An 18334-nucleotide genomic window follows, 5' to 3' on the forward strand; every position below is an offset into this window, starting at 1 on the left:
TTCTTAAAAACCCACAGCTATTCTTATCCCCACTCGGATGATCTGCCTTTCAGTGAGAGAATTCAGGAAGTGTTATGACAGATACACTTGATTGTATTCCTCCTATTTTTACTCTATCCATAACTTCTTACATTGTTTACTTCTGTTATTTTTGCTAGTTTGATCAAGTTACTTGTTAATCATTCCATTGTTCTCCCTGAGGTTGGAGATTCTACTTTATTGTTCTATTCCATTAAGTTCCTTTTCCTAGGTGTCTTAATTAAACACATACGACTCTGCTCTAACTTCAAAACAGAACATCAACTGTCTCCTCTGCCAGGATACACTGTTCTTAGCACCCAGGCACTCTGATTTCCCTCAACTTCCCCCCTCTTCCCTGTCATAAGATGAGACCTTTATTTTTTTTTCCTCTTCTCACCTTTATTCCTCCCTACAATGAGACTTTTGAAATATTTTTACCCTTTCCTCTCCGAACCCCCAACTATTAGATTGAATCAAATTATTTATTATGTGTTGGAACTTCCTTTAAAGTGTGCCCCTTCTGTTTTAAAAATTCTTAGTTACCACTGATATTACACAGCTTATCCTTAATCATTAAGGTAGAACTGTGTGTAACGTGCATTACTTTATACACACACAAAGATACATTGCAGGGTGTATGGCTCATGACCATGTTTTGTTCTCTTCATCTTTCCCCATTTGAGTCCTCTGTTCTGGTTTACTTGTTGTTTGGTTAAAAGCCTTTGCTTAGATATTTTCCTCAGATTAATATTTGAACAATATATTATCTGAATTCCCTTATATCATCAAATTTCTTTTCATCCTGGGTATACCCATCTTAACTGGGTATGTGATTCCTGAGTTGGCAGTTTTTTTCTCCCATTGTCTGTGAGCTTCCAGTGTTATAAATGAGCAGGCCATGACGGTGGGCTTCTTCTTTTCCTTTATAGCTACTTTATTCTTTCTGCTTCGAAGCTTGTAAGATTTTTCTCTTTAATCTTAGAGTTCAGGAATATTAGCACAATATGCTTGTGTATGTGTCTTTTCTTTTCAGCCCAGCCTTGGTGAGTGTGACTGCCTGGATTCTAATTCTGGCTCCACCACTTACTGGCTGGGAAGCTTTAAGCAAGATACTTAGCATCTCTGTGCCTCAGTTCCTTGTTTGTAAAATGAAAATAATATATCATAGGATCATGACAGGATTAAATGAAGTAGCATTAATAAAGTGATTGTAACAGTGCCTTGCATCTAGATAGTGTCTAAGTATTAGCTTCAATTATGGTAATAATAATTAAAATTATAATATTTATTATTTGGAATTTATAGTAATTATAAAAATTACTATGTCTCCAGCCCAGGCACTCTTTCTTCCATTATTTATTTAATTATTATTGCCTCAACTTTTTAGTAAATTTAACTTTAAACTGTTTTCTTTTTTCTACTTCTGAAATTCCTGTTGTAAACATGTTAAGCTTCCTGGCTCTGTCTTTCAAATTTCTTATTCTTTCTCACATGGTTTCCATCTCTTTATATGTTGGCTTTGCATTTTGAGTTATTCTTGAACATTGTAATCCAGTTTTTAACAAGAGTCACAGAGATATGGTCTGTTTTAACTAGTTTATATTTCTAGTTTAAAAACCATGGATTTTTTTAGCCTCCGGAAGGTGTGTGTGTTAAATTTGAGTATTTCTAAATCTTTTACTTTTTATTCAGTTATTTAATTGTCTCCTCCAATAGTTAGTAGTTCTGTTTCAGTAGTTAGTAGTTTACTAGGTATGTGTTCTGATTATTCTGCCTGTTTACTCTCTAGCTACCGAGGAACCCTCGCCCCTTAAATGTGCCATTATTTTTTCTTTGTTGGCTCACTGGAGCTAAAATGTGGTTGTTTAAGTATTTTAAATGGACAGAATCCTGTAAGTGGTAAAAGGCAAATGGATCTGTAGCACCCCTGGGCTCAGCAGTATATGGAGAATCTGTCAGCCCTGCTGAGACACCTGGAGGAAACATCTAAATTCACTAGTGTCCCTTGGGGTCCATAGATTTCTGAAGACCAGGCTCTCGTCTGGTTCCACGGTTTCTCCCTCCCGGGCTCCAGTGCTGTTCTCTAATCACTCACCCACCCCACGGCAAGGAGGACCCATACTAGTTCCTTTTCCTGGGACCCCAGCAGAGCCCAGGGTTTCTCTTAGCACCAGTTGCCTCTAGATCTCGCTCAGTGAAAGGAAATAGCTTTGAGTTGGGAATAGAGGAGAGAGCTACTTTGAGATTACCATGTAACTATGATTTGCTTTTTTGTTTGGTTTAAATCTTCGGTCCAAATTTCTTTTAGTAAAAGGAGAGAGGTACGGTTAATTTTTTTCCAAAGTGCCAGTGGTTTCACCACAGTTTATATTCAAATATAAATTGACACGACCACCTACAAATTTGAAATGTTACCGTTGTCTTGATATAAACATAAAAATATCCAAAAATAATACTCTATAAAATTTTTCCTTACTGTGTATTTGCCCTGCTAATACCAAGAGTAAGAAATGTCTCTAAACGTGACCACTGGCAAAGGAGGTCTGTTAAAGCACGTAGCAACAGCACAGCAGAGTTCCTTTGGAGGGAAGGTAGTGATGACCCACAGAGGAAGCTATCCCAGTATCCAGCCTCATCCAGTGCCCTCTTCAGAGCTCAGTTTCCAGAGCATGCACAGACAGCTCAACCTTGGGTAGGCCAGCGCCTCTAAAAATGGAATTTGAAAATGGGGATGTTAGATGTTTTTCATGTTCACTATAAATTATTTTCCTTCCTACATATCATAACAAGTAAGGAAAGTCAGGTTCAATAAATCTTAGTTATTTTTATAAGAATAAAGAAATACTTTTCTGCTTCAGCCTATATCCACAAATGTCATGGCTAGAAAAGGTCCTAAGGTAAAATAAAGACATTTAAAGATAGCTCAGGTCATATTATTATATCATTGAACACAGACCATGGGGTGGGGGTATGGGAAAGAGCACAGTCTCTGGTACATTTTGAGGTCTTAATAAAAGTTAGTTCCCATACCATTATTAATTTTAAACAGGACTGCCATTTAAATTATTATTCCTTTTGTTACTCACTGCCCCTTCATGGGGGATCCATAAGATATTCTCTTCAGAATTTAGTGCCAGGGGAAAGTTTCTCTCTTCTGAAGAACATTTTTTTCTTTCTCTTAGGTACCCTATGGGCTCTGACTGAAACCTGGCTGTCCACTGAGGACTCCGCCTCCTCTGTAGACATACCAAGTGGTAGATGGCTTTTCTCCCACAGCCTGAGTACACTGGGCCTGAAGGTGGGTAGGTGTCCTGCTTGCCACCATTGCCCGTTGTATAATAGATGATTGTTTCTTTCCTTCCGTCCAGAACCTCTCAGTGCCTTTGAAGCACATTCCATCAGATTGTCCTAGTCATATACAGATCTCTCTCCATCATTCCTGTAAGAGTGTGGGCCATTATTCCTGTCTTAATTCCTTATGATCTCCATAACCACCCAATAACCTGCCTTTAGTTTCTTGGCTTCGCTACCTATAATGATCTGCCTCAGTCACATCCTAGACCTTGTCATACCCAGAAAGGTATTCATTCCAAAAATCGCAGTTTTGGGAATCCTGTTCTTAACCTCTTTCTCTTTCCTGCTGGCTTCCTCTAGTCCCCTGTCACAAAACCCTCAGCCCCACAGGGACCTCCAGTCATTTGACCTGACCACTGTCCTTTACCTAGCACCTGTCCTCATCCCTCCTTGACAGCTTGGCTTTTATGTTCTAGCATTATAGTCATTTTCTTGCCCATACTTTTAACTCTCTTGCTTCTTACTTGACTTAAATATTAGAATCAGAAGAGAGCCTCAACGTGTTTTTCTCACCAACTCTATGAATATATAAGAATCTGTGTCCACATGTTCTGCCTTATTGTCATTACAGTAAGTGAACTGTCCCTATTCCACCCCAATACTTGTCTACTGGATTCCATTTTTCTTGCGTACTTAGGGACTTTTCTCTCTACTGGGTCACTCCCATTAGCTTGGACACCTGATAAAATCTTTCAACTTAAATAAAAACCTCTCCTGAACCCACATGTTCCTTCAGCCGCCACCCCTTTCTCTGTTTTACTTCACAGAAAAACTCTTAAAAATAATTGTCTGTATTTGCTGTCTCTACCTCCTTTCTTCCCATTCTCTCTTGTACCTACTGCCACAAGGCTTTATCATCAATACTCCACCGGAACTGCTCATCTTAGCATTCTGACACCCTCTTAGCACTTTGACACTGTGGTCGCTCTCCTTGTTGAAACAGCTTCCTCACCACTCTAGGTCCTGCTCCTGCGTCAGTGTGTGCTGCTTCTCAGCATGCACGGCTGGATCTTCATCTTCCAAGTGTCTATGTGTAGGGGATCAGCAGGGCCCAATCCATAGACTTCTCTTTTTTAACTTATGTTGTTTCCTAGATGATCACTTCCACTTCTGATGCTTTAAGTACCATTCATAAACTGGCTGATGCTCACTGTTCCCTAATTCATATCTGTATCCTGGACCTCTCCCTTGACTTCTAGACTCATATGTCCAATAACTCACTTGACATCTGAACTTGGAGCTGTAAGAGGTATCTTGAGATTAACATGTCAGGTCTTGTCTCCCTTAAAGCTTCTCCCAAACCCTTCCCATCTCAGAAACAGGCAACTCCGGTCTTCCAGTTTCTCAGGTCAAAAACTTCAGTCATTCCAGACTGTTGTCTTTAACATTCCATGTCCAATCCATCCTTTTGGCTCTTCTTTTTAAAATATATCAAGAATCCTACTATTTCTCACCACTTCCACCAATACCAGTCTTAATTCAAACCACCATCAGCTCTTGCCTCCCTAACACTCTTACCCTTCTGTGTTCTGCTGTCCACAGAGCAGCCAGAATGATCCCTTTGAAATGTAATGTCACGTGACTCCTCTACTCAAACCCTCCAATAATATCCCATCAGTCAGAATAGAACCAGGATCTTCACAGTACCTGCAAGATCTGACATGATGTGATTCCCAGAGTGGGACTAAGTAGTTTTTCTTCCAAATTTCCTATTTTCCACCCAGGTACAGGTAGGATTATCCTTTCCTTGACCCTTGAGACTGTGTGCCATGTGACGAGCGTGCTTTAGCCAGTTAAATGTTGGTGGAAGAGATGTGTGTTACTTCCAGGTGGCCCTTTTCTGAGTCAGTGCACAATTTGTCGTGCTTTCTTCCCCTCTGCCATGGTGAGGGCAGCACCCCAAATGGTGATTGCTTCATCAGTTTGGGTTCCAGAGCAAGGAGCAGAGGCCCCAAGTGCCCTCCTGTGGGCATGTAGCATAAGCTACATGTTGTTTTAAACCTCTAAGGTCTGGGGGTCATTACGAGATGCAGCACACTCCAGCCGATCTTGTTGGAATCCCCTGGCTATGTCTCTGGTGCTGTCACCACCTTTTCCCAAAGCTCACTGTGCTTCTGCCACAATGGCCTCCTTCCTAATCTTTAAACATGCTGAGCACACTCTTGCTGTAAGGCTTAAAGTACCTGAGATTCCTAATAAAGTATAAAAAGGAATCTTTACTCTTAAAAGATTGATTCCTCAAGTTTCAAGTTTCTTTGATAACAGCTACTGTGGTAAAATTAATATTTATTAATTTATTTTATAATGATAATTTATTAATATTAATACCAAATTAATATTTCTGTCTATAGGCTGGTGCATTTGTTTTAGATCCAATGTGTGGACTTGGAACAATACTTTTGGAAGCTGCTAAGGAATGGCCAGTAAGTTCTCAAGTTTGGTAAACCAAGCAATATATTTCCTTTAATCAGTATACATGTAGTCACCAGTTATTTACAAGTAGATTGTCTATGTGGGGATTATTATTTTTAATTAATAATTATGAGTTATCCACTATAGTCAAAATAGATTATGAGGGATTAAATCGCTGTGTTATTTTTTTAAAATACTGTAATAACTTCAGGAAAATAGGACAGAATTCCAGTAATTAGCCATGGCCCAGATTATGCTAATGTCTAAATTCTTTAGGCATTTGTAATTGTAAAATATTAACAGATTTTTAAATTTTAACAAAAAACTTTCCATTTTTTGCTATTAAATATCATTTTAAAAGAATAAATTTGTTTTAACCTGAATTTTAAAGTCTATTGATTTCATTTTCATCATTTGAGAAAATGCAAATAGATTTTATTAACTACATAAAAAGTATGTAGTAGTTTTATTTATACTTAAAATATGAATTTCTTTCCCCATAGGATGTGTATTATGTGGGTGCTGATGTCAGCGACTCACAGTTATTAGGTGCATGTGATAATCTGCAAGCTGCAGGCCTTAAGGATAAAATTGAGTTACTTAAAGTCTCTGTCATAGGTAAGATACTAAAAATGCAAAAATTGGAGAAAATGAATGTACGTAAATATATTTAAAATCATAGTATAAAACAGGACTCATTTTCCATATTGAAAAGATTTGTTTTACCCTGTAATGTATCTGTGAGGCTAATACTCAATTTACTTCCAATATTGTAACTTCTTTATTTTCAAAAGTTTCATGATTGGGAAATAACAACTACATAGTTTCCATAAGCACGTAAACAAAAGCATGCCTTTTTAAGATGTGTTTGTTGCATCTGATTCATTTCTCATATCATAACCAGTGCTCAGTTAATATAGGAATAAAATAAAGACAGCAGTATTATAAAAAAAAACTCTTTGAATTTCAGATAAACCATGTGAAATGTCCTGAATTATCTTACGTTCTTTCTACCTGAGATGTACAGGAGTAAGGTGACAGCCCGTCTCAGTGTGCTAAGCCACTACTTTCAGTGCTAAAACCAGGAAAGTCTGCAGCAAATGGGACAGCTGGTCCCCTGGGAGGCAGAAGGAAAATATTACCCCCTGTTTAATTGCAAGGGAGTCAGCAGTGACAGACATGACTAGGAATCAAGTCTGAGTCCAATCACAGTAATATTTCCCTAAGATCCATGATACGTAGACTATTGTAGAGAAGCCTCGCATTCCTTGTTTTATTCCTGTTCCCAGATTACACTGCTCTCCTTTAAAAATTAGCACATTTAATCCCCAGGTAAGAAAACTGTATTCTCTTGGCAGTGAATAGAATAGGTAGTAGATAGGCCCCAGTATCAAAGCTGTAATCAGGAGGGACAAAATATTGTTTAAAATTTTTGTATTATAATGGAAAAGTAGTAAAGATGAGTATCAACAGAGGAAAATGCTAGGATAACTTTTGTGTAAAACCGTAACAAAGCAGCCCCAAAGAATTGTTGTTGCTCACGCCTGTAATCCTAGCACTCTGGGAGGCCGAGGCAGGCAGATTGTTTGAGCTCAGGAGTTCGAGACCAGCCTGAGCAAGAGTGAGACCCCGTCTCTACTAAAAATAGAAAGAAATTAATCGGACAACTAAAACTATATAGAAAAAATTAGCTGGGCATGGTGGCATGTGCCTGTAGTCCCGGCTACTCGGGAGGCTGAGGCAGAAGGATCGCTTGAGCCCAGGAGTTTGAGGTTGCTGTGAGCTAGGCTAACGCCACGGCATTCACTCTAGCCAAGGCAACAGAGTGAGACTCTGTCTCAAAAAAAAAAAAAAAAAAAAAAAAAGAATTGTTGTTGATTGAGACCTAATAGTTGTTTGCTGCCAATGCCTGGATTTTTAGCCTTTCTGCTACAGTTTTTAATAGGACTCTGTGCATAAAACACAAGTTTCTAGAGCAAAGTGAGGTGTAACTAGACTGAAATCAAGCTTTCATGAACCCAGATTTCTTTAAGAATGCTATTTCTTTGAACTTTTAGGAATACTGAAATCATTTCACAAGTGATTCTGGAGTAGTAGGTTTTCAATCCCTTTACATTTTTCAAAGCACTTGGAGGTGAGAGTACTGGGGGAGAGAGTACTGAGTTGGCCATCGGCCCTCTGCTGTTCTCCCAGCTGCACTTTTATCTGTTTTCACTTTGGGGAAATTTTCCATAAGGTTTCACTTTAAAAAACAAGCAAAAGTGCTCTACTCTTTCTTTTCTTTTCTTTTCTTTCTTTTTTTTTTTTTTTTTTTTTTTAAGACAGGGTCTGACTCTGTTGCCCAGGCTAGAGTGCCGTGGCGTCATCCTAGCTCACAGCAACCTCAAACTCCTGGGCTCAAGCGATCCTGCTGCCTCAGCCTCCCGAGGAGTAGCTAGGACTACAGGCACGCGCCACCATGCTCAGCTAATTTTTTCTATTTTAGTTGCCCAGATAATTTTTTTCTATTTTTGGTAGAGATGAGGTCTTTCCTTTGCTCAGGTTGGTCTCGAACGCTGACCTCCAACAATCCTCGCACCTCTGCCTCCACCTCCCAGAGTGCTAGGATTACAGGTATGAGCCACCACACCCAGCCTCCACTTTTTTTTTTTTAAGAAAAAAAAAGGTCGGTAGAGGAGTTTCTCTGTGGCACTAGGTAGCCAAATAAATCCTAGTTTTTGAAAGGATCACTCTTAGACTACAGTGGGGGAAGGATGGAAACAGACTAGTTAGAAGACTATTGCAAATATAGTTATAATAATCTAGGTGAGAAATGATGGTGGCGGGACCCACAGTAGTATTCATGAAGGTGTTAAGAGGAGACCAGATGTAGATCTTTAAAGGTAGAGCCAACAGGATTTATTGTTGGACTGGATGCAGAGTATGAGAGAAAGAAAAAGAAGAGGCTTTCTGGCTTGAGCAGCTAGAGGATGGAGTTGTTATTTACTAAGATGTGCTAAGATGGGGAAGTCTGTGAAGGGGGAACAAGTTAGAGTTTTGGACCTGTTATTAATAAATTTCACATGATCGTTACACACCAAGAGATGTCAAGGTAGTAGCTCAGTATACAAGTCTGGAGTTTAGGGGAGAGGTTGGGCATCACCAGTATAGATAACATTTAAATTCCTGAGATCACCCAGGGAATGAGTATAAGTAGAGAAGAGGATTGAGCCCTGGAGCACTCAGATGCCTAGAGTTCTGGAAGGTGATCATCTGGTAAAGGAACAGCCAGCGATGCAAGAGAATAACTAAGAGAATCCAAGAAAGAGAATGATCAACTGTGTCAACTGCTGCCCATTGGTGAAGTAAAATGAGCCTGGTGATTGCAGAAGTCAAAAGCTGTTTCCTTGGAGTGGGCTCTGGGGAGAACGGGAGGAAGTAACTTAAAGACGGCTAGTTTAGAGCATTGTCTTGGGCAATTTGGCTAGTAAGGGAAGCAGAGAAATGGGGCAGTAACTGAAAGGAAGGGTATTGAAAATCAGGCAGGAATTTTTTGAAAATAGAAATTGGAATTCTAAGTACAGTACGGTTGCATGCTAAAGGGAATGATCAAATAAAAAGGAGGCACTTGACATGATGCAGGAGAGTGAAGAGAATCGCGATCTGCTATCTTCAAGGCCCCTGGCAAAGGATGGGACTGTGCCCAAGCGTAGGCACACACTCCTAGGAACAGGGGAAGGCAGAGGGAGAATAGAAGTTGTAACAGTTCACGTCAAACCAGCAGCGGACATGAGTGCACATTCCTCTAAGGCTCTATTGATACTGGTATTGTCATTTTTATTACAGTATCTAAAACCTTACAAATCTGATAGGTTTGTTTAAATTTACCTTCTTTGCTTACTACTGAGATAAAATGTTTTTCATGTCATTTGTAGATTATTTTTTTGTAAATTATTTGTTTTTAGGATAACTTTCTGGAGGAAAGTTTTAGGCTGTTTCATCATCACAACCTTTTAATTTTAAATTTCAGTCTAAGGGAACTATGTCTTGCTAACATAAGGGCAAATATTAACTATTTAACAATTAGCCCTTGTTGCACCTACTTTAGAGGTGGACATTCTAGCTAGATAAAAGCATTTATTTTCTTTATTAATTTAGTTTTACCTTTAAGTGCTCCAATTATAAATACAATTTAGAATGTTGAGACCCATGAATCCCTTGTTTAACATTGACAGATTTGAGGATCTCACTCCTTTATACTATAGTAATTAAGAGCATGCATGGACTTCAGAGTCAGACTGAGTATAAATCCTGGCTCCACCATGGTTTTTTTGACTGTATGGACTTCAGCAAAAAAACTGGACCTTTCTGTATTTTCTTACCTATAATATGAAAATAATAATACCTACTTTATAAGGCTATGGTGAGGATTTATTACATAAACACATAGAGAACATTACCTAACACACAGCATGAATTAAAGGCATCTATAAGCATCGATATTTCTAGGACGTTAGTAATAGTCCAATCATGATTTATGTTTCTGCAGAATCACAGTTTTCATTCTTTGTGTGCTCTAATGACTATTTTCTTCTACCTTTTTAGCAACATTCACATTGTTTTATAACCCTTTACTAGTATAAAAAGAGATGATCATTTAACATGGAGAAATCATTTATCACTAAATTTTAATTATGAAAATTTGGAATGAAACAAATAATTATGTTACAGATTATCTTAGAAAATCGCAACTGTGATGAGGCTTTTAAAAAATCTACAGATATATTTACATTCTCAGTATAAGACAGAAGCTGTAACATATACAGATTTGAGTAAAAGAAACACATTTATGATTTAAAATGCCAAAATCAGAGCTAGATAAAGGGAACGTTTTCACTCTTTCCATTAAACATTCTACAGCTTCTCATAGTCACTTAAGTGATAGTGTGTAACAAGATTATGGGCAACACCTATGCTTCATTCTCAGGTGTTTCCACCTTTCTAGTATGACATACTTTTTTCAAGACACCCATAAAAATTCCATGATGTGGTGGTTGTGTTTTCTTTCATACACTAGTGTGCTCAGTACATTAGTGTGTTCTCCTCTCATAGCTGTCCTACACTTGCTGGCTGGACCCCTGGTGTTCCAGGCAGGTGTCTTATGGCCCATGCCATATTCTGCGTGATTCATGAAGATGCCAGGCTGCCCATTTGGGGCATCAAGGGAAATGTGGAAAATGATGGATTAGGTATACATGAAATATGTGTGGGAAATTGGAGATAAGAAGCTCACCATTGAGTTGTTTGCATGCTCTTACTACAAAGACTTTATTGTGTGGCCTTTTTTATTGTTTTGCAGCACTTCTATTTTGTAATAAACTCAGCACCAATAAGTTTTTAAAAATGCATTTTTAACAAAGTACGGAGTTTCCATTTCTCAAAATAGCTGATGATGAACACATAACTTGAGTGAAATATTTGTTGATATTTACTATCTACTGTGAGGGCCATGGTGATACCACAGACCAAATGAAACAAATCTGCCTGTAGAAGCATCTAGCATTTACTTCAACACTTAGTAGATATTTTAAGAATACAAAGCCAACTATTTATTACATGCAGCTGAAGAAAGTGCTTTTTAAATAACACTCTCTGAAGCATGACTTTCCTTTTAGATCAAATGGCTGTTCTTCTAAATTTATATTGCTTATATTCAGTTTCAAGTTTTGTTATGCACATAAGTAAAACAAAGCTGTTGCCTTTAATATGCTAGTTCCATTAGCAGAAAACTTTTGCAAATAGTTAAATGTTGACAGTTTTGTATCAATATGATCAGATGATTCAGAAAGAAAATCAGTTAAGTCAATTCCAATAGTGGTTCAGATTTGGGGGGGGGGATTATCCCCAGTTCTTGGAAATTTAGGAGGTTTTTTTTTTCTGTCAAAGGTGAAACTTCTTTGTGAATGCTACTGTAAATTCATTTGAGCATTACATTTCTGTCTGCTTATGCATTAATTTGGTAGACCACAACATCACAATAAAAGTTAATATTCTTGCTAAAAGCACAGAAGAGTACTTAGAATTTAATGTGGTACCCATATAAGTCATAATTACCTCCAAACAGGCTGCAGTGTTCTGTCAATTGAAATAGAAACTTAAGTTGTTAAAATAATCAACACTTTTATTTTTTAAATATACGCAGAGTAACTGAACGGCAAACTATTGTGATAAATGGTTGACTGCAAAAAAAATACTCCGGCATGGCAGTACACTTTCTCTCTGCCCATCATTAGTTTGGTTTAAGAGTTTAAGCCTTCAAAGAACTACTTTATAAATCAGCCAAAGTGTCTTTTTAATACAAGGGTGCTATAAATTTTTTTTAAGAAAAAACAAGTTGCCTAATTTTGCTTGCATTTTATTCAAAATATGCTTGAAATCTGTAATCAAAGAATTCAACAAACGGTGTGCCAAAAAACTTTAGCCTTTGAATTTGTTGGTGAATTGCAGTTAGTAAAAAAAGCCGGTAACAGGAAGACATTATCATCTTTCCCTAAAAACGTGAAGGAAAATGAACAAATTATTGAAAGCTCGATAATATGCAAGATTTAATTCTGAAATTCTGTAAATATACTTTGGATATCCTTATGGAAAAAAATCTTCTGATGACTTTCTTAATTTTAATTAGGTAAATGTGTAGTCTAGAATGGAATAAAATGAAATTGAGAAAGCCTTAATTTTGCAGCATCTAAATTTGGTAAAACAGAATAGTAGAAACAACTTACCTGAGTTTTAGGCTGTGAGCCTATTTGTCAAAGACATTCTGAGTGGAGGGACTGCGAACTGGAAGGCTGAAATATTTACACTTTCCATATGAAAGAAATAGAATTGAGTGTATCCTCCATTTACCAGAATTTGTTCTGAGCTCTATAGATATTAAGCACTTGTGGACAGAGTGTTTCTCAAATAAAAATATAGTTTAAGGGATGTTTATTAAACATGAAAATGAAACTTTAAAGAAGAATGCGGGCAATTTTATGAAAAAATTAAAAGTCCATATTAAAATACTATATTCTTCAGAGAAATACCAATGATAACATGGGATTAGATACATGTAAGAAACTGATCAGTATATATACCAGAATATATACCACAAATAATTATTTTACTTGTTTTAGTGTTAAAATACTATTTTAAAAGTTTGGTTTTTTAAAAAGCTTCAGTGTGCACAAATATGTTTTTAGGTCCACCATAAGAAACCAATTTATTGGATAATATTTCAAAAGTACATAGGTTTAGTTATTTCTAGCATTCTCATTCTCAGAAGTGTTTGTTTGGACTGTAAATTATATGATCCAATCCAGATGTCAAACTACATTTTGCATGTTTAAGACTAATTATTAGAGACTTCTGGATTAAGATGGCAGGTTGAAATTTGATTGAAGGATTTATATCCCCTTGTATATATCGAAATGAGAAAAAGAATAATAACATACAAGAAAAAAATATCCAACAGCAGCCAAGCAAGGGAAGATGATAATCAAATGCAGTAGACTTCAAAATTTGTTTTGGCCACAATGGAAATAAGCAGAAAGTAAAATAGAGCGATTGACAGTAGAATAGTGGTTATTTACAAGGTTCTGAGATCTTGTCTACAAAATTACTGAAGCAAAATGCGCCCCCAAAATATTATCTTAGTACAAACCAAAGCAGTACAAATGTTTTCAAATGTGAAAAAATTCAGGAAACATTTTACTAATAAGCCCTTTTGGAGAAAAAACATTTAATAAAATCCAGACATTTAAGAGATGAATCAGCTGAGAAATTGAGTCTTTTGTTTAAATATATGCATAAAAAGATACCTTGAAGGCCACTAAAAACCATTGGAAGACAATATCTTGGGGCCATAATCCCAAGTTTAAGCAATTTTTACCCATTTTTCTCCTGGAAGGAGGAAAAATAGGGCAGTTGTTTTGTGCAAAACAACCAATTTTTAAAACTAAAAATTTTTTTCGTGTTCTTGAATCTTCCTGCAGAGATGTAAAAAAGATGATTTTTTTACTTGTTTGTTTTGAATTATGTTTCCATTTCAGAATCTTAGCTCATTACAAGCTAACTTCTAGTTCACAGGCAGTTCAAAGCATTTAATAATTTAAAAGATTTTACTGTGCATTGAATCTTGTGGGTCAGCTACTCATGGTTTATGAGTTTCTGTATCAAAATCTCTGGAGGTAGGGCCAAGAATCTGTGTTTTATGAAAGCCCTTCAGTTAATTCTCATACACACCAAATTGTAGTTTCCAGGTGATACTGATGCTTGTGATGTGGTGACCATCATATGTGTTATGTATATATTTAAACAAAAGACTAGGTTGATTGAGGACTTTTATAAAATTAGGCACATCCTTTTTCCTATTTTCTTTCCTTGTGCTTTCTGCTATTTTTTCTATTATCCAGGTTTACAACATTCATATTCTGTCCCCTAACAGTAATTCTCATAGTTGTTTAAATTGGTTCTATATTTAAATCAATCCTTATCACCCGTCATTTTACCATGGCTTTCTCCATTTCTCAGCTGATTCATCTCTTCAATGTCTGGATTGTATTAAATGCTTTTTCCCCCAAAAGGGCTCATTAGTGAAATGTTTCCTGAACTTTTTCATATTTGAGAACCACTGCTGGAAGAAAGGAGAGTAGGAAAGAGACTCACCTAGAAGTGGTTGCCCTGCCTAGGCCTTTGATACACTAGAAGGAGCGAGAAGGGAATGCTGTGTTCTGCAGAGCTGTTTTGGAGGATGCTGGCCCCCGGTTTCCACCTGGCTGTCACCTGTAGACGTCAGAGAGGATATTGTAAATAGTAACCACAGTAGAGCTAATAGTTACTGAGTGCTCAATAACCAAGTTACTGAGGCACTGTCCTAAATGTTTTCCATACAGTACCTCATTCATTTGTTCTGAGGCAGGTACTCCATTTCGTAGATGAGGAAACTGAAGGAATAAATTTGTCCCATAGCTAGTAAGTACCAGAGCCAAATACAAGCTGGCCGACGCCAGAGCCTGCACAACCACATCAGCAAAAGCTTAGGTGACACTGCTTAGTTCTGGAAATTTTTAAAAAACTATTCTATTCTCCCTAAGTGCAGTTTATTACTTCTAAAATTATTTCAAGCAGTTTAGCAAATCGTATAGAATAGGAAAGTTATAGATAAAAATGAAGAACAACCCAAAGAAAAAAAATGTTACCAAATTTGGAAAAATTAAACAGCTAATTCATGTGTGGGTTGTGTGAGAGAGTGCATGGGCGGGACAGTAATAAGGTGAAAGAAAGATTTAGGATTAAATTCAAGAGTAAATTACTGCATGGTTCCTCGAACATAAAACATTTAAGAACTATGCCTATTTATTGTTTTTAATCATTTAGCAAAAAGTGTTTAGAAATAGTATTCAAATGGATGTGTCCTGTATCAGCACCTTAAAACTAAGTGCATGAAGTTAAAACATAACTTCGGAAAAAAACTTCTAGGTTTAAAATAATATTATCCTGTTACTTTTTTCTAACAATCTACTCTTCTACTAAGCTCACATTAGAGTTAGAACTAGGAGAGATCTAGAAGTAGTCATTAGACTTTGCCAGATTACAAAGGATGTTTTGTTTTTTAATTTCTTGCCAACAAAAAATTATGTGCTATTTCATAAAGATTATTTAAATTTCATTACATTTCTATAGAATTTAATGCTATTGAAAATGAAAATTAAGGCATCTCCTTCCTCATGAATATCTAACTTAATTTAGATGATGAGTGGGAAATAAATAAGTAGAAAGTATACTTAGAAGATACAGATGTTAAGATAGGGTATACTGTATTGCCTTATGATAATTTAACTTCTAAGAAGAAAATATTAAGATGATAAAGCAGTTTAGATTCAATAATCAGATACTATAATTTTTAATGATAATATTCATTGTGTTGATTATTGATTGTGTAGCCTTTTCTCTAGTCTTAGGACTTAAGTAGGTGTTCTTAACCTTTTGAGTTCCCTTTAAAAATGCAATGATAGCTATGAATCCTGTCCTTCAAAAATAAATAGATCTAAACATATATTAATAACTTTTGGGTCAGATGCAGTGGCTCACACCTATAATCCTAGCACTTTGGGAGGCTGAGGCAAGAGGCTTGCTTGAGGCCAGGAGTTTGATCCCAGGCTGGGCAACATAGTGAGACCCTGTTCTCTACCAAAAAATTAGTTCCAGCTGCTCAGGAAGCTGAGGTGGGAGGATGACTTGAGCCCAAGATTTCGAGATTGCAGTGAGCTATCATCAGCCACTGCACTCTAGCCTGGGTGACTGAGTGAAATGCTGTCTCTAAATAGTTAATAAGTACATACATACATACAACTTTAAAAAGGGAAATGAAAGTTGTAGAATATGATTTTGTCAAAGGTTTTTCTAGACAACTTAATATATTTTTTCCTGGATCTGGCAACTTTCTACAAATGCAATACGTTTAGAGAATTGAGTTTTCTGGTTTTTCTGGTTAATTTAAAATTCTGCTTAACTTACATCATGTTTTATCATACTTTAAACAACAGTTTTCAAAGAACAGAATACAATAACTACCATTTATCATTAGTGATTCTGAAAGCATTTGGGTATCTTGTAATTACTTAGAAATAGTAGCAGACCGAATTTTTATTTAATCCTGTGTACTTCAATTTTCTCATTATTGAAGTTGTAAATATTTGACCTTACTGTAATAGGATTCTCTGATTTCTGTATTTCAGGATTGCCATTGCCTTCAGAAAGTGTTGATATTATTATTTCTGACATTCCATTTGGGAAAAAGTTTAAGTTAGGAAAGGACATCAAAAGCATTCTACAAGAAATGGAAAGGTAAGTTGTAGAAGTTATTTCCATAATTTTTTAGCTGCTGGGCATTTAACCAAAATATATCATAGCTCTTCAGTTAAGGTCTGATTGCATTGTAGTAATTTCCCATGGTTTTTGTAGCTTAATTTTCTAAGGTTTCAAGTCAAAAGTTTATAATTGAAATGTTATTCCATATCATCTTACACTATAAATTTTATTCTGAAAAATATTAATTTTTTATTGCCTGAAATTTGAATATATGAAATAGTGACCTATATTTCAGTCATGGGGCTAAAGCAAAAATTTAATTTGCTTCTAACCTTCACAAAAACCCCGCCTCCTATGTGTTAACCTCCCATATTTAACAGATGAGAAACTGGAGTCTGGAAACATTAACTTTCTCATAATCACACAGCAACTAAACAACAGAACAGAATTGTTATATAAGAAACACTCGGTAACACGGAATCACAACACCTTCATTATTGGCTGTGAAATGAAAATGCAGAAATATTCGTCTTATGGTTCCTAATGTTGACCTAAGGGAATATAATTCAATGGAAGTGTTTCTTTGAGAGGTTCAAACAGTGAGGCATGGATATATAGTTTTTTGATCCATTTAAGTTGGTAAAGGAGAGAACTTAGAATGCATACAGGAATGAATGGACGTGAATATAAGAGGTCAATTGATATTAAATTGTCTAGCTGGGCATTTGATGGAGGTGGACAACATAAATGTTCAAGAGCCTGCTATGTAACTGGTGTGTCCCCACTTGAAAAATGAGCATGTGTTTTGGATGGAGAAAATTCAGTGTCAAAGTTAACATTCTGTAAGGAAAATTAAAGCTTGACATGATGTCTAAGCGCAGCTAAGAGCCATCTCACATATTTTGTGAGCTGGGTGCACCTAACTTTTTCTTTTTTTATTTTTCCTTTTTTTTTTTTTTTGATTATCTTATTTCTAAGGAACTTTCCCTGCAACCCAGTTACCTAATTCTTGATATATTACCCTCTGAGTAGCACCTATAATTCAGACATTTTCTGAGCACCTATACTTTCTTCTGCCCAGTATCATGCCCCCCTCGAGCAGATTTTGCAACCTAATGGTAAAATCATTTTAGGAGCTTTTAAAAAATACTGATGCTCATTCTCCACTCCTCCCCACTGAGGCTCTGATTTAATTGATCTGGGGTAGGATCTCGGCATCGATATTTCTTAAAAGTTCCCAAGGTGAGTCTGTTGTGCAGCCAGGCTTGATAACTACAGCCTTTGACCCTAACTATTAATAGATTATTCTCCCTCTGTAACACTAACCTACTAGTAATATGTGTGACTAGTGACTTGCGTTTAACTTGGAAGTTTCCAGAGAGATAATGGCGTACCCTAACTAAAAATCCAATGCTGCATATTGTGGATATCTCCACGATTCAGTAGAGGGCAGTATTTTGAGTAGACAATCCTTTTTGGCACTAGTAAATTTTACTAGTCTAACTTTCTCTAGGCTGGGTTTGGTTTTTATTCCAGGTAAGTGAAAATGAGACAGTAATGGATATAACTGCCCTCACATTGTAGCAGTCAGTTCAGATATTTACCTGAGAATCAGGAAGGTGAATATTCAAGACTTCCTATGTAATTAGAATACTTCAGTAGGACCAAAGTGTATGTATTTGGATATATAAGGGACTTTTCCTTCTCCTGTGACCTG

General features: G+C 36.5%; 1 protein-coding gene across 1 annotated transcript in view; it reads left to right on the forward strand.

Annotated features, from left to right (window-relative positions):
- The window catches only part of THUMPD2 (THUMP domain containing 2), a 42772-nt gene that overhangs the window by 18907 nt on the left and 5531 nt on the right, over nt 1–18334 (forward strand). Inside the window, exons 7-9 of the mRNA XM_012653814.1 lie at nt 5727–5798; nt 6291–6405; nt 16545–16653. Of these exons, the coding sequence (XP_012509268.1) occupies nt 5727–5798; nt 6291–6405; nt 16545–16653 (296 nt within the window). The remainder of the gene's footprint in view (nt 1–5726; nt 5799–6290; nt 6406–16544; nt 16654–18334) is intronic.

Source organism: Propithecus coquereli, unplaced genomic scaffold, assembly GCF_000956105.1.
Source record: "Propithecus coquereli isolate 6110/MARCELLA unplaced genomic scaffold, Pcoq_1.0 Scaffold43, whole genome shotgun sequence".
Taxonomy (NCBI): Eukaryota; Metazoa; Chordata; class Mammalia; order Primates; family Indriidae; genus Propithecus; species Propithecus coquereli.